This window comes from Delphinapterus leucas, chromosome 10 (assembly GCF_059928025.1).
Source record: "Delphinapterus leucas isolate spDelLeu-1000000601 "Yukka" chromosome 10, BTC_Dleu_Yukka2, whole genome shotgun sequence".
In the NCBI taxonomy this organism is placed as follows: domain Eukaryota; kingdom Metazoa; phylum Chordata; class Mammalia; order Artiodactyla; family Monodontidae; genus Delphinapterus; species Delphinapterus leucas.
Window position 1 is genome coordinate 32,994,696 of NC_143138.1, and position 15,732 is coordinate 33,010,427.

The following is a 15,732-nucleotide window of genomic DNA, read 5'->3' on the forward strand; positions in this document are numbered from 1 at the left end:
TACTCCTGATTCTTCAAGCTGAACCCAGAGCTCTCTGCTCCAGGGTGTCCATGGAGGCTCCTCTTGACCATGTTCTGAAACTGGCACGGCTTTATCTAATGGGATGAACCTGGCTAAAGAGATTAGCAAGATGTCTTGTGGATCCCACTTTTAATCTGCAGCCTTCAGTCTGTCCCTCCTCTGCTGGCAAGGGAGCTGCAGAAACGACACGCGGAGGACTGGCCCCTTCATGAGCTGTGACTCTGAGGCCCCTGCTCCCACTAGTGAGTTAACAGGGGTCCCAGGCTAGAGGACGCAGCATGGGCAGCCCCCAGAGCAGCTCTCTGCAGCTTGGGCCATCTGCACCCTTCCCAAGGCCCTGAGTCTTCAGGCTCCGGGCTTACTGAGGTCAGGAGTGAGAGGCTGCCTGGACTGCACTCTGCAAGTATGGCTTTGCTGAAAGTCAAATTTGACCAGAAGAAGCGGGTCAAGTTGGCCCAAGGGCTCTGGCTCATGAACTGGCTCTCCGTGTTGGCTGGTATCATCATCTTTGGCTTAGGGCTCTTCCTAAAGATTGAACTCAGGAAGCGGAGCGACTTGATGGACAATTCCGAGAGCCATTTTGTGCCCAATTCCTTGATAGGGATGGGGGTGCTGTCCTGGGTCTTCAATTCTCTGGCGGGTAAAATCTGCTATGACGCCTTGGACCCTGCCAAGTACGCCAAGTGGAAGCCCTGGCTGAAGCCATACCTGGCCGTGTGTGTCCTCTTCAACACTGTCCTCTTCCTGGTGGCCCTCTGCTGCTTCCTCCTGCGGGGCTCCCTGGAGAGCACGCTGGCCCACGGGCTCAAGAATGGCATGAAGTTCTACCGGGACACAGACACCCCAGGCAGGTGTTTCATGAAGAAGACCATCGACACGCTGCAAATTGAGTTCAAGTGCTGTGGCAACAACGGCTTTCGGGACTGGTTTGAGATTCAGTGGATCAGCAACCGCTATCTGGACTTTTCCTCCAAAGAAGTCAAAGAGTGAGTAGCCTCCAGTCCTGGGGTCAGAGTGATATGGGGACACGGAGACACGAGCCTGTGACTCCCCCTGTCCAGTGCCTTTTCCTCCCCATTGGGTGCTCTGTGTGCACAACTTATTACTGCGTGGGAGGGTGTATTGGGTTGGACCATATGGAATTGTCAATATTCTATCATTTTTGAGCGATAAAAATAGCAACTTCATATGGTTCAACCTAATGTTTGGCTAAGATGGGAGGAAAGTGTCAAGTTATAGAAACTATTTGAATGGGGGTCACCAGGGGGAGACCCAGCCAGGACCGTGTGTCTGCTTCATTCGGGAGGAGGGAATTCATGGATCACATATACCGAGACTTCATCTGGCTGCTTGTCTCATTCACTCAAAGTGAGTGCATTCGGTCCTAAAAGCATAAATTTCTGGGTTGGTTCCCTTGTTTTCTAACCTTTCAACCCTGAGCAACCATTCTCAAGGTGTTTGTCCTTGGATACGGTGGAAAGAGCAGAGGATGGGGCAGTCAGGGGGTCTAGGCTGTAGTTTTGTCTCTGTTGTTAATTAGATGGTGATCTTGGATAAGTCATTTGATGCCCTGGGCCTTTGCTTGCCCATCTTTTAAAGGAAGGCACCAGAATACACAACTTTGGAGGTCACCTCCTAGCTCTGTCTAGAGCCTGGCATACAACAGGTGCTCAATAAATGCCTGCTGGTGTTTACTACTTAAATCATGATAGTGCAACTCGATAAAGTGTTTCTAAAGTGTTCTTGGCATGTGTAAAAATAAAATCCTGAGCGGCGGATGGAGGGAGGTGCTGGTGAGAAAGAGAATCTCACCCTTTGCACTGATCCCAGCATACCCCTTCCCAGAGACCCACCATTGCGGGTCTTGAGTCGTTTTCCAGGGAAAGGTCAGCCTGTCCAGAGCCAGTGGCTCTCCCTCACCTCTTCCTTCTGTCCAACTCTACCCATTCCCTGCCTGAGGCTAGGGCTTCAATTGTTCATCCAGCTGGTTTATCCTCTGAGTGAGGCTGGTGAGTCCAAGGGGACATGCACCTTGGGCGCTGGGCACACTGGCATCAGGACATGGTTGAAGCCCAGACAACACCGGTGAACCCCAGATGGCTAGCTTAGCTGCTCCTCAGATGGAAGCGAAGTCAGACTGAAGGTCACTGCTTGGGATTGTTTTCTCTGTGGGTGGGGATTACTGCTACAAATCCCTTGTCAAGGAGGCTTGTAAACCACTCTGCCCTTCCTAGGGGACAGATCCGCAGGGACTGCACAAAGTGGCATGATTTATATGAGTTGCCCTAGGAGGGTGTGAAGCCAGAGGGACAAGCAGGATTCCTGGGGATGGGGAGAGTGGGGGAAGCAGAAGCTGAGGGTAGAACTAGCCTTTGTGATGGACGGGAAGGGGCTTCTCATCTTCTCCTCTGTCATTTTCCTTGATCGTCTTCTGCACAGAGTCAGTCCTTGATGAGACTTACAAGATCTCTCTGTGATCCCCAAATCCCCTTCTGTCCCAGGGTGGAGAAATGCTCCAGGCTGCTCCACTCCCAATGGTCGGCATATCCAAATTTTCAGGCAAACATTAAACTTGATCAAAATTACCTCAATGCCCCATACCAACTTATGGGTGTGAAACAATCTTAACTCCATTGATTTGGAAAAAATTTTCTCTGCTACACACACACACACACACAAATATGGTCACAACATTAAGAGGAACTGACCATCCCTAACTGAGCCTGACACTTGTGAGCTTGGACAAGCATGGAGGGATGGCTGGTTTTTGGAGATTTCTCAGGGGAATATTTACGGTCAACAGCTGGTTCCTGAAGGCTCCTGATCTAAACATGGAGATCAGGTGGGAACAATTCAAGATTTTTTACAAGAATTTACAAGCCTTTGACCGCACCCCACCCCAACCCCAGCCTGCCCTGTTGCTAAGTTGCTGGGTCTTTGGGGAGGAAAAAGGCCCTTATTTGGTGTGCACAAAACCTCTCCTGGGGGGTTTGTATTTTTGTTGTTTTTACTGTTAATCTCTATTTTGTGGATGAGAAATCTGAACCTCAGAGAGCTTAAGGGATGTTCCTAAAATCTCATAGCAGGAAGTGGCAAGCTGGGGTTGGGGGTGTGGGGCAAATTTTTGGAAAAACCAACCAACCAGCTTTATGGAGATATATTCCACACCCCATGCAACTCACCCATTTCAAGTGTGCAATTCAACGGTTTTTAGTACATTCCCAGAGTTGTGCAACCAATACTGAGGTTGATTTTAGAATGTGTTCACCACCTCACAGAGAAACCCTGCACCCTTCAGTGTTCACTCCGGCCTCCCCTGCCCCCAGGCCCAAGTAATCACTACTCTACTTTCTGTCTCTATAGGCTTCCCTGTTCTGGACATTTCATTTGAATGGAATCATATAATATTTGTCCTTTGGGGTCTGGCTTCTTTGGTTTAGCATACCGTTTTCCAATTTCATCCATGTTGCAGCATGCATCAGCACTCATTCCTTCTTCCTTTGGGATGGTATCCCACTGTAGGGAGCGCCAGGTTTTGATTCTGCTCTTTCCACTCTGCCTCATACAGATTCGGTGTTAGATGAGTGCTTGTTCTCCGACAGCTGGGGGGTGTTGGAGTGGGGAGGGGCCTCAGGTCTTCCCTCTTCCTCTCTCTGTCTTGCTCTCTTCTTCCTCCTCCAGAGGGACAGTGGAAGGTGTGGGCAGATAAGATACAAGCTCTACAAACACCTGTGGATCGTGATGGGATTCTGGTCCTTCTGTGCCAGGGTCTCAGATCATCATGAGGCCCCACAGAAGTCAGAACTGCCCCCTCCCCCCCGCCCAGGCTTTTCGTGGGCTGTGGCACATGGAGCCATGCTGTGCTCCATCCTCCTGCATCTGTGTTTCCCTTCTCACTCCCTCCCCAGCCTGGTGGTCCTGGGGTGGGGGTGGGCGGGGACACTCTGTTATAATTGGGGGAGGCCCTCAGAGGGAGGAGTCCAGGAATGCTGCCTCCCTCAGTGACTCAGTCTTCAGAGCACGATATCGGGATATAGATTTGTGATTCTTAACCAACAGAGCTGCTTTTTTTTTTTTCATTTTCAACTTTTATTATGGAAGATTTCATGCATTCACAAAAGTAGAGAGATTATAACAAATCCCCATGTACCCTCGCTCCCCCATAACATTTTCCCCCTTCTGAGTATTAAGAAGCAAATCCAGGGCATTGTTTCCTCTTACCTGTAAACACTTTAGGAGGAATTTCTAACAGATAAAGAGGGTTTGCTTTATTGCCTTTTTGTTTTTAACAGAAGCACAATATTAATAATGCCTACTGACATTACTATCGTCTAATACCCAGCCTGTGTTCAATATTCTCTGATTGTCTCAAGATGTCTTTTACAAGTGGTTTATTCAAATCAGGATCTAAACCAGACTTTGCATTTGGTTGTTTGGTCTCCTAAGTCTCTTACTCTAAATAGTTACCTTTTCATGCCATGTGCATCTTGGAGGAAGTCGGCCATTTGTCCTGCAGAATTTCCCACATTCTGGGGTTGGGCCATTGTAGCCAATTGCTGTCTTCTAACGTGTTCATCTGTATTTCCCTGTAAACCAGTAGTCAGGGCTGAGGTGTGGCTGGATTCAGGTTCAGTTTTGGCAAAAGCACCCCCTAGGGTGCTGCTATGGGTACCTTACTGCATCACACCAGGAGGCACCTGAGGTCTTCAGCCAGTTTATAACAATTCCTTTAAAGTTTCCTCCTGTTTTCAGGATGAGCTGAGCTTCAGTGTCTTGGGGTGAAAGGCAGAGCATGAAGCAGCTCAGGGGTCTTCGCACTGTCAGCCTGAAGGAACTGTCAGCCAGGAAAGCCTGGCCTGGGGCCCTCAGTCTGAAAAAGAAGCTGGCACTAAGCTCTCACTTTACTGTCCTTCCCACGGAACCCACAGGCTATGACACCTGTTCCCTCTTCCTAAACAATTAATGGATACCTAGAGAATTCTGGACCTTGGCCTAGGAGATTCCTGAGGGCAGGGCTGTGTCTCCCTTCAGACTGGGGCTCCCTGAGGACGAGGCTCTCTCTCCCCTCAGGCTGCGCCTCCCCGAGGGCGGGGCTGCATCTCCCCTCAGACCAGGGCTCCCCGAGGATGGGGCCGCGTCTCCCCTCAGACCGGGGCTCCCCGAGGGCGGGGCTGTGTCTCTCCTCAGACTGGGGCTCCCTCAGGTCAGGTCTATTTCTCCCGATAAGACAGGACTCTCTGTTGCCGTCTAGATCTCCCGTCGGATTGGTTCTCCCTGAAAGCAGTGCTGTGTCTCCCTTCAGACTGGGGCTTCTTTAGGGCAGGGCTGGGTCCCCTCCTTCTTGTGTCCTCCATCACCACCTGCAGTTCTTTATATCCAGTGACTACTCAAAAAAGAAAGAAAAGAAATACTATTAGTATTTCAAAGAAATACTAATACTGCACTTGTTGTATACCAGGTGCTCTATGTGTATTATCTCAATTAATCACCACCACACCCGTCAGAGACTTATATTGTCATTTCTCAGGTGAGAAAACTGAGGCTCACAGAAAGAAGTCAAGTGAGTTGCCAAGATTCCACAGGTGTCACTCAGCTGGCATTCGGGTTGGGGATTGACACATTATCAGTTACACTCCTGGCTCCCTCCTCTGCTCATTTCCATATGGCTTTCCTTATTGATTCACCTACTAAATTATGTTGCTTTTTCCAGGAAAACTCCAACATGATGATTTTCCCAAGTCATATGTAGCTTGGCTGTGGGAGAGTGGGCTAAAAGAAAGCCTTATCTTAATTAAGACCCTGACAAGCCTTGGTGAGCCCTGAGCAGAGATTTGTAGCCTGGGAAATACTCTGATAGAAATAGTCAGCTCACCACCTAAGCAGCTCTCCTCTGCCTTTGTCTTAAGAGGGTGAGTGGAGCCTTAATCTGTGGTTGGAACCAGGGCAAGGGCTAAGTCAACAAGACAATGCTTCTGATGGAGAGGGAGGGCTAGTTTCAGAGATGTGGGACCCCAAGAGGTCCTAGGCTGGGGGTCTGGGGGAACCCCAATGTCCACCAAGCCAGGCATACCCTCAGGGTCCCCAGTCTGAGGGAAGACACAGCCCTGCCTCAGGGAGTATGAGGCAGATCTGTAGGCTTCACCCCACCTTAGGGACACCTGGAGAGTGCATAGGAGAGATGATGCTGGACAAGGAAGGGCTCCTGGGACAGGGAACAGGGGAGAGAACTCACACTTTCCCAGGAAGTTTAGCTAGAAAAGCCAACAGGCAGGAAGGACCTGAGAGGCTCTGAGGAAACTCTGAGGGGAGGGGTGGGCAACTGCTGTGGGCTGGACTTCCACTTACTGTGTAACTTTGTGTGAGGCCCTGCCCTGCTCTGGGCTCCACTTCCTCCTCTGTAGAACAGCCTGGTGGGTTGTAGGGTCCCCCCCAGATGGCCATGAGTGGGGAAGAGCCCGCATTCTCATAGGGCCTGTGTCAAGTGCATCCTCCTACTGCCTCATTTAAACCTCCCACAGCCCCTGAGAGGGGGTGTGATTATCGCACCTCACACAAGTCCACAGCTCACAAATGCATATTTGAGACTCAAAGGCCAGCTCTCTGTGCTCTACCCACTCCGTTCCATGGGGACACTGGGAATGGCCCAGGTGGGACATTGTGCAGGTGGAAGTGGGCTCCAGGGACAGCCTGCAGGTCAGGAAGAGGGACGAACAGTGTTTGCATTTGGGGACCAGGCCTGCTGGGGTTGGTCCTAGGGGTAGGAGACTATGTCTGCTCAGTCCTGGGCAGGGCTGGCTCGTCCCTCAGAAGGGGGTGGGAGCCCCAAGCTGAAGGGCCTCTGCTCCAGTCCTCCCACTGGGACCACCCAGGACCACCCCAGCCAGCGGAACCAGGTGCCGTGCGGGGCTGTGCAGGGAGAGCTGCTACCATGGCGCTCGGTGCAGTTGAGCTTCAGCAGCAGCCACTCCCGTCATTGGACAAATGTCTCACAGCCCCTGCCTCAGGCTGGCATTGAGCTCTGCCCTTGCAGTCTTTTTTTTTTTAAGTTTTAAAAAATATTTTATTTATTTATTCATTTTTGGCTTCGTTGCTGTGCGTGAGTTTTCTCTAGTTGTGGCGAGCGGGCTTCTCATTGCGGTGGCTTCTTTTGCTGAGAAGCATGGGCTCTAGGCGCACAGGCTTCAGTAGTTGTGGCACGCGGGCTCAGTAGTTGTGGCTCATGAGCTCTAGAGCGCAGGCTCAGTAGTTGTGGCGCATGGACTTAGTTGCTCCGTGGCATGTGGGATCTTCCTGGACCAGGGCTCGAACCCATGTCCCCTGCATTGGCATGCAGATTCTTAACCAACGCACCACGAGGGAAGTTCCTGCCCTTGCAGTCTTGGTCACAGAAGGCACTCTTCTCCACAGCTGGCAGAGGCCACACCACCCACGCACAAGAGACTATTCCCCAGCGGTGTCATGTGGCCTGTTCCACTGTCACAGCTGCTCCCCGACGACACAGAGAGCTCACATGAAGTCTCTTGCTGTTATCCTTCCCAGCCCTAGCCCAGGAGTCCACATGTCTTACACACTTAGTACGTACCAAGCACTCTTCTTAGCCTCTTTACGTGGATCCCTTCATACAACTCTTATGTCAACTCCATTTTACAGATTAGTAAGCTGAGGCCTGGCGAGGTTAAGGAATTCTTCCAGAGGGATGAACCAGGAGTAAACTCAGGCTGTCCTGCTCTTATCGTGGTCCTGGTCCTGGATCACCTGTGCATCCAGGGCCAGCTGTTCTCTGGGCAGTGGGCTCTGTCCATGAAACAGAGGGCAGGGACTACAGGGTGTGTGGAAATACGGTCGCCATAACCCAGGCGAGGACTGTTCTGGAACCAAGGAGGCCACATTTTTCAGAGCCTTCCTCAGGTCTTAATCATACCGATCAGCAGACAGTTCACTGAAAAGAAACCACAAATGGATCTTAAACACATCAAAAGATACTTAACTTCATTTATAATGAGAAAAACAGAAATCAGAACAACTCTGAGGTATTATTTTTCATCTGTCAGGTTGGCAAAGATCAAAAACAGGACTTATGTGGGTGTGGCTGGTGTGGGTGTGACTGTACAACCCCCGAGAGGAGAAATATGGCAGAGCTCGGGTGCAATCACAGGTGGACCCTTTGATTCAGAGATGCCTTTTCTAGGAATTGATCCTCTAGATATATTCCCAATATGCAAAATGACCCATGTCCATGTTTGTATTAACAAGTCACTGGGGGGACTTCCCTGGTGGCACAGTGGTTAAGAATCCCCCTGCCAATGCAGGGGACACGGGTTTGAGCCCTGGCCCGGGAAGATCCCACAGGCCATGGAGCAACTAAGCCCGTGCGCCACATCTACTGAGCCCACACGTCGCAACTACTGAAGCCCGCGCGCCTAGAGCCCGTGCTCCGCAGCAAGAGAAGCCACCACAATGAGAAGCCCACGCACCGCAACGAAGAGTAGCCCCCACTTGCCACAACTAGAGAAAGCCCACACGCAGCAACAAAGACCCAATGCAGCCAAAAATTAAATAAATAAATAAATAAGTTAAAAAAGAGAAAAGAAAAAAAAAAAAAACAAGACACTGGGAAAATCCCAAATGTCCATCAATAGGAAATGGATAGTACCCTATGGGCCATCTGCACAAGGGGGACACCATGCACCTCATTAAAACCTGGAGAACACTCTCCATTTGACAGATATAAAAAGATCTCGCGGGGGCTTCCCTGGTGGCGCAGTGGTTGAGAGTCCGCCTGCTGATGCAGGGGACGTGGGTTCGTGCCCCGGTCCGGGAAGATCCCACATGCCGTGGAGCAGCTAGGCCCGTGAGCCATGGCCGCTGAGCCTGCACGTCCGGAGCCTGTGCTCCACAACGGGAGAGGCCACAGCAGTGAGAGGCCCCCGTACCGCAAAAAAAAAAAAAAAAAAATCTCTAAGGTATTGCTAAGAGAAAAAAAATGATTCAAGACAGTGTGTATATAATGCTACCATTTGGATAAACAAACAAACATACAGGAAGAATAAGAACTCTGCAAAATCTGAGCTTGCTTATCCATGCTTGAAGCTTCTGTGAAAGGACAGACAGAGCTGGCCACAGTGAGGGAACTTGGGGGCCAAGGGACAAGAATGAGTGGGAGATTTTTTTGTATTGAGGGTATTTTATTTAGAAGTTGAACACGAACATGTTTTTTTTTAAGAGTATAATTAATTACCATTTCAATGAACATTGTTGGAAACAATTTCTATTATGAACAATTACATACTCCCTATCCTTGTGCTGTAAAAGTCTGCTGCTATTATGTAATGCATTGTTCATGTGCAACTTAAAAAAAACCTTTTTTACTCAAGATAACATGTACACAGTCAAGGGTGCAAATCTTAAGTGTGGAGCTCCATGAATCTTTTTTTTTTTTTTTTTAATTTTTGGCTGTGCCATGTGCCTTGTGGGCTCTTAGTTTCCTGACCAGGGATTGAACCTGTGTCATTGGCAGTGAAAGTGCGGAGTCCTAACAACTGGACCGCCAGGGAATTCCCTCCATTAATTTTGATACGTAAAGTTGCCTGGGTAACCACGAACAGGTCAGATGGAACATACCAAGCCTGCCTGATGGGGAGGGAGTGAATTTTCATTATAACGATGGCTGCCCCTTTTGAATTTTGAACCTGCATGAATGTATGGTGTGCTCTAACCAAATATATGTATAAGTGGAGAGATGCAAAAGTTGTGCAAGTTGCATCCTTCAGGTGAGTACGGAGCTCCCACCCGGCTGGGGGCAGAGGTCAGTGTGTATGGAGAGCAAGCCATGGGCAAAGACCCATTCTCTGCTCCTGCAAAGGCCCAGGGACAGAGCAGGCCTTCTGGAAACATCTGTTGAGCAGAAGTGATCTGGCCAGAGGGGACCTTGGTCCCCAGTGATCTGTAAGGAGGAGATGAGGTTGGGGAGGGGGCTGGGTGCTGAAGTTGATGGTCATGAATGCTAGGCAGTCTTGTCTCAGTCACCACCTGTCCTGCTACTCTTCCTACCAGCTTGGCACAGACCCAAGAAATCACTGCATGCCAGGGCCTGGCAGCACGGAGTGGTGGGTTTTTTAAAAAAATAAATCTTTATTTTGCAGTTTACAATGCAGCACTCCACAGACTGGTGTTAAATGTTGTCTACAGTGCAACATCCATGTTCCAACACACCTAATAATTGCCAGGAGTACAGTGCTCTTGTCGATCTTGTATTCAGTCAGGTTAAAACAATGGGCAATAAAAGAATGAACACGTTTCTCACGTGTGTGACTCACTCTTGTCTAAATGCCCCAACTTGTGACTTCTTTACTATCTATACCGCTAGTTATCCAGGACCTTGAAGAAATCCTGAACCTCTAACAAGCCATCCTCTGGCAAATCAGTACGGTGAACAGCATTCTGGATCTTAGTTTTACCAAAGATTGCTCAGAGGCTTCCAGGACGTAAACGCCAGGCAGTTTCAGGATCAGCAGGTCCACAGAATTCTTGAAATGTCATTGTTAGGTTTTGTTGAAACTCCATTGCTCCACAAGGGCTAGAATACGTATGTTCCTTATTTACTTGCCTCTTGGTTTATCATCTATCTTAACCCTCTAAACATAAGCTCCAGGAAGGCTGGGGCATTGGCTCTCTAGGGTCACTGCTCCATCTTCAGCACCTAGAACAGTGGCTGGCGCATAGTCGGTGTACAGTAAATATTTCTCAAGACAGCAAATGAATGAATGAATATTCCAGGTTTTCAGAGGTGGGGGATGGGAGGAGCTGGCCCCTGGTGAGAAGTTCCAGCAGCTGGTCTTAAGCCGTCTGTTTCTCCTCCAGTCGCATCAAGAGCAACGTGGATGGGCGGTACCTGGTGGATGGAGTCCCCTTCAGCTGCTGCAACCCCAGCTCGCCACGGCCCTGCATCCAGTACCAGCTCACCAATAACTCTGCACACTACAGCTATGACCACCAGACGGAGGAGCTCAACCTGTGGGTGCGCGGCTGCAGGGCCGCCCTGCTGAGCTACTACAGCAGCCTCATGAATTCCGTGGGCGCTGTGACGCTCCTCGTCTGGCTTTTTGAGGTAGGCCCTGGGCTGGTGGGGGGCAGGGCAAGAGGGAGCCACCTGCCCCATTGGGATTTGATGGGGTGGAGCTGGGCCTGGGTCTCCCTCCTGGGAACCAGCCCTCTGCCCGCTGTGCAGGCAGGCCCAGGCTTGAACACCAGCACCTCTATTTTTTTGTTTCTGTCCCATCACTTAAAAAAAAGAATTCGTTGAGTTGAAATTCACAGCACATAAAATTAACCATTTTAAAGTGAACAATTTGGTGGCATTTGGTACAATCACAATACCACCTCTACCTTGTTCCAAAATACTTCCATCGCCCCCTCAAAAAACCTCATACCCATTAAGTAGTCAGTCCCCCTCCTCCCCTCCCCCTAAGCCCCTGGTAACCACCAATCTGTGTTCTGTCCTTGTGGATTTATCTATTCTGGACATTTCAGATAAAAGGAATCATATAATATGTGACCTTTTAGGTCTGGCTTCTTTCACTTTGCATGTTTCAGAGGTTTATCCTGTGTCTCCACTTTTTGAGTCTAAGGACTCGGAAAGTTATTTAACATCTCTGTTATAGGGGGCTGCCAGCATTTAGCTTTGGAACTATTGGGAGGCAACAGGAGATACAGGCACATCAAAGTGTTCAGTCAATGATTTGTGCTTCTCTTGAGATTCTGGTAGCAATTTACCTGGTATTCTAATTATTTGTAGGTTCATCTTATCTCATCTATTAGGTTTAATTCCTCTCTGTAGCTGCAGGTCTTGGGATATAGCAAGCCCTCATTCATTCATTTACTGAAGAAATAGTTCTCAAAAACCTACGAGTGCTGGGCGCTGTCCTGGGTGCTGAACGAGAGCCCACTGTCAGCGAGGGGTAAACCAAGGTGGCACAGAGAGTGACTCATGGGTTCATGCTTTGAGCTGACAGCAGAAACCCAAACTCCAAAACCTAAATGTACAAAACCAGAAACATTAGGTGGGGAAACTTTGCCCATCAGAGAAGATTCACTGAAAGGTTCCCTTAAATAAGTCAATCTTTAGTGCTATGGAAATTCACACATAGCTGGGCTCTCAGCTGAGACGCACCACTTCTAACTTACCACATCACATCAGAAGAACTGTACTGCCTGTTGAGGGGGTGAGATGGGGAGGAAGGCCTTCTTTTCACATTAAGGCAAACACAAGCATATTCATGATGATTTATTAGTCACCAGCTCCTTGAGGCAGAGTCTTGGGAATATGTGGGTAGAATAAGGAGAGAAGCTTACTGCTAGAAGGTTAGAAGTTTGCATCCCTTGAAAACACATGAAAAGAAGACTGAAAGGATAAATGAAGTCAGTGGGAAAATGGAGTTCCATTGGCTGCCTCTCAGTTTACCCACCTTTCCAGGAACCTAGTGACCGCTTAAGGAGAGGAACTGTTCACTGGGAACAGGGAGTTTTAATCCCCTTTCACTTTTCCCCTGAGGCTTTTAGTGGGCAGAGCTCTGTGATGGGCACAAGGGGGGCTGATAAGATTCTGCCCTCAGCCTTGCCCTCCTGGGTCTCACAATCCATGAGTCCACATCAGACTCATGAACCAAAGGGAGTACCATTACCTAGCACAAAATTCATAGTGCAACAGGGGGCCTTCTTGAGGAAAGCAGGAAGGAATCAGAGTGGGTACACGCACACCAGGAGGACTTCCTGGAGGTGAGTCTTTCCACTGTAAAAATATCTTATTAAACTTTCAGTCAACAATAACCTAAAACTATTCGTTACTATTATCATCTACTGCTGTAATTATAAAATGCTCCCAGAGCATTCATTCAACACGTGTTTACTGAGGCCCTGCCACCACTGGGTACTGTTGTAGGGGCTGGGACAGCAGGTGAACAAGATGCATCAAGGCCACCCCTGCCCTCAGGGGGTGGATGTTCTCCATTAGTGGGCCCAGGCCTCTCACAGAGTTTGCTATACCATCAAAGGAAGAGTGTAAGACAGCAAACCAGGAATTTGTGTAGAAACAAGTGGCTAACACAATACAGGGTTAGAAAAGTGGAAACAGTACTTACCATGCTCACTAATAACCAACTACAGCTGATATTCCTATTCATCCTTGCTGTGCACCAGGTACCATGCTCTACACACACTGAAGCATCACAGCATGCCCATGGAGCAGGCAGTACTTCATCTGAAAATCTGCAAACCAGATGAGTAAACTGAGGTTTCCTGGTCACATGGCTGGCTAAGTGCCAGGGCTGAGGTTTGAACCCAGGCATTCTGGCACCAGAGTCTGCTGCAGTGACTTCCAGTGAGCAAATCCAAACAAATCACCCACTCATGCTCTAGTATCACAATAACACAAGTAGAGGGAAACCGTATATCACTATTGTTTGCAGAAAAGGAGATGACTTTCTAATTCTGTCCAGCAAATAGTTGCTGAGCACCCGCTATGTGCCTAGCAACGTGCCAGGAACGGGGTGGGGGTGGGGGTGGACACAGAGAGAAGGAGCCCAGGATTAATGCCCCCAGGAAGGGGGAGACCTGAGGGCAAGGAGGGGAGAATTCAGGTGCAGGGGCACCCATCATGTTCTAAGTAGAGAAAACAGCAAATGGTAAAACTGGAGAGGAGAAAGGCTGGGTGTGGGCAGGATCCGAAGAAGCCCAGGGTGGCTGGAAAGGGAGGAGAATGGGGCCTGAGATGAGGCTGGAGCACAGGCAGATCGCGAGCACCCAGGGCCTCGCCAACCGAGCCCCAACAGAACCTTGTTTGAAGGGCTCCCAGGATGAGCAGGCCGGTGGCTGCCATGGTTTCCTGGTAACCCCTGCCCCAGCTACTTCTCCCAGATCTCCTCTAAGTCTCCTCTCCCCACACCAGGTGACCATCACCATCGGGCTGCGCTACTTGCACACGGCGCTGGAAGGCGTGGCCAACCCCGAAGACCCCGAGTGCGAGAGTGAGGGCTGGCTTCTGGAGAAGAGCATTCCGGAGACCTGGAAGGCCTTTCTGGAGAGCGTGAAGAAGCTGGGCAAGGGTAACCAGGTGGAAGCCGAGGGTGTGGATGCAGGCCAGGCCCCAGAGGCTGGCTGACGGTCGCGGGACCCCCTCCCCTCTGAGCACTGAGAAGTAGTGGACTCCAGGAAATGCGGATACCCCCCCGATCCAATCTGAATCTCGCAAGGAGGGTGGCCGTCTCACAGAGACTCTTCTGGATGGTGGGATTTAAAATTCAGGGTCCCTAAAAACTTCCACTGAATGACTGTCCAAAGTGTGAGTGAATGAGTCCCACTTAGGCTCACTGCCCTAGGATGCACCCTCATGGTGGACTCAGGGGGGCCTCTCAGTGGATGACTCCTCATGGCACAGGAATTCAGTTCCACCCTGAGGCTACTGGCTACACCTGAGGGCTGCTCCCTTTTTATAAGTTGGCTGTTACGTTGAGCTCCGAGTTGCTTCATTCTATATCCGAAGTGTCACTTGATGCATAAGCTTAAAAGTCTGAAAAATGTACTGGCCACGCTGTCATGTTTTTCAAATGCAAAGATGGACACATCAGCCATTTTATTTAATTACAGAAGGTGAGGGACAGTTACACTTTTCTAAGAGTAATGGTCTCTCCAGAGGACTGAGGGCTCAAAAGAGGAATTCTCAATCATGAGGCAAGAGAACTTAGAGAGAGGGGATTATGTCCCTCAGCAAAAATACAGCTTTTGTGTCACCTTCACAAGCCCTCAGTCACTTGGCCAGGAGTGAGCCACGGGCTGAGGGAGTTGGGTTGTAGGCATGTTCTGGCTAAACTGCCGGGTAACCTCCTTTGGCTCATCTATGGAAGCACTGGGTTAGACGGCTGCCCTTCTGTGGAAGAGGAGCAACAATCAGACAAGAGTCCACCCTTTGGAGACCAGGCCCCACCTCCTGGGACGCCCACACAGGTGCCGTGACAGGCCCCACGGACAACACTGTCTGCAGTGGAGGACAGAGTCCTCTGCGAGCTTCGTCCTGCTTCTTGCCCCAGATACCCATCCTGCAAAATGATATTTCCCGAATGCCTCCGCATTAAAGAAGATTCTTTGAGACAGCTCATCTTCTCATGCTAGCAACTGCAAAAGAAGTTTTTACTTCTTTCTGGAAAAAGAGAGAAAGGAAGCTTTCAGGGGAAGGAGGGAATGATTTCACTGCTGTCCTAGGAGTTTTCAGTGTGGAAAAAATAAGACTTCTGGTGCTGCCTGGGGTATGTTCTGGGGCTCTAATTCTCTCAGGCTTAAGACCAGATCAAAGATGTTTGGACATTCTGTCAGATTTTGGTCCCAGGTTTAATTCAATTCGACTTCTGAGTGTGGAGACCCAGGAATGACCCACATGGACAACACTGAGGGAGTCAGCCCCTCTGATGAGGGTCCCGGAGCTCTCCCCTCCCAGGAGCACTGAGAACCATCAAGAAAATGCTGCTCTAGGTCCACACGTATAACGATGCTGTTGACAGCTGTACAATAGACATTAAAAATTATATTGTACGAAAATCACTTTCGTTAAGTGCCTGTCTTAAATGTATGTAGCACAGGATCCCTGATTCTTGCTAACATTTGTTAACAAAACCAAACCAAACCTGACACTGAAAGGTAGCACTGCTAATGATCACGGCAGCT

General features: G+C 49.6%; 1 protein-coding gene across 1 annotated transcript; it reads left to right on the forward strand.

Annotated features, from left to right (window-relative positions):
• Positions 1 to 426: 426 nt before the first annotated feature.
• Positions 427 to 15,656, forward strand: PRPH2 (peripherin 2). Its single transcript, XM_022581922.3, has 3 exons — positions 427 to 1,007; positions 10,882 to 11,128; positions 13,964 to 15,656. Exons 1-3 carry the CDS (start codon positions 427 to 429, stop codon positions 14,174 to 14,176), a joined length of 1,041 nt encoding a protein of 346 aa, XP_022437630.2. The 3' UTR covers positions 14,177 to 15,656.
• The last annotated feature ends 76 nt before the right edge of the window (positions 15,657 to 15,732 follow it).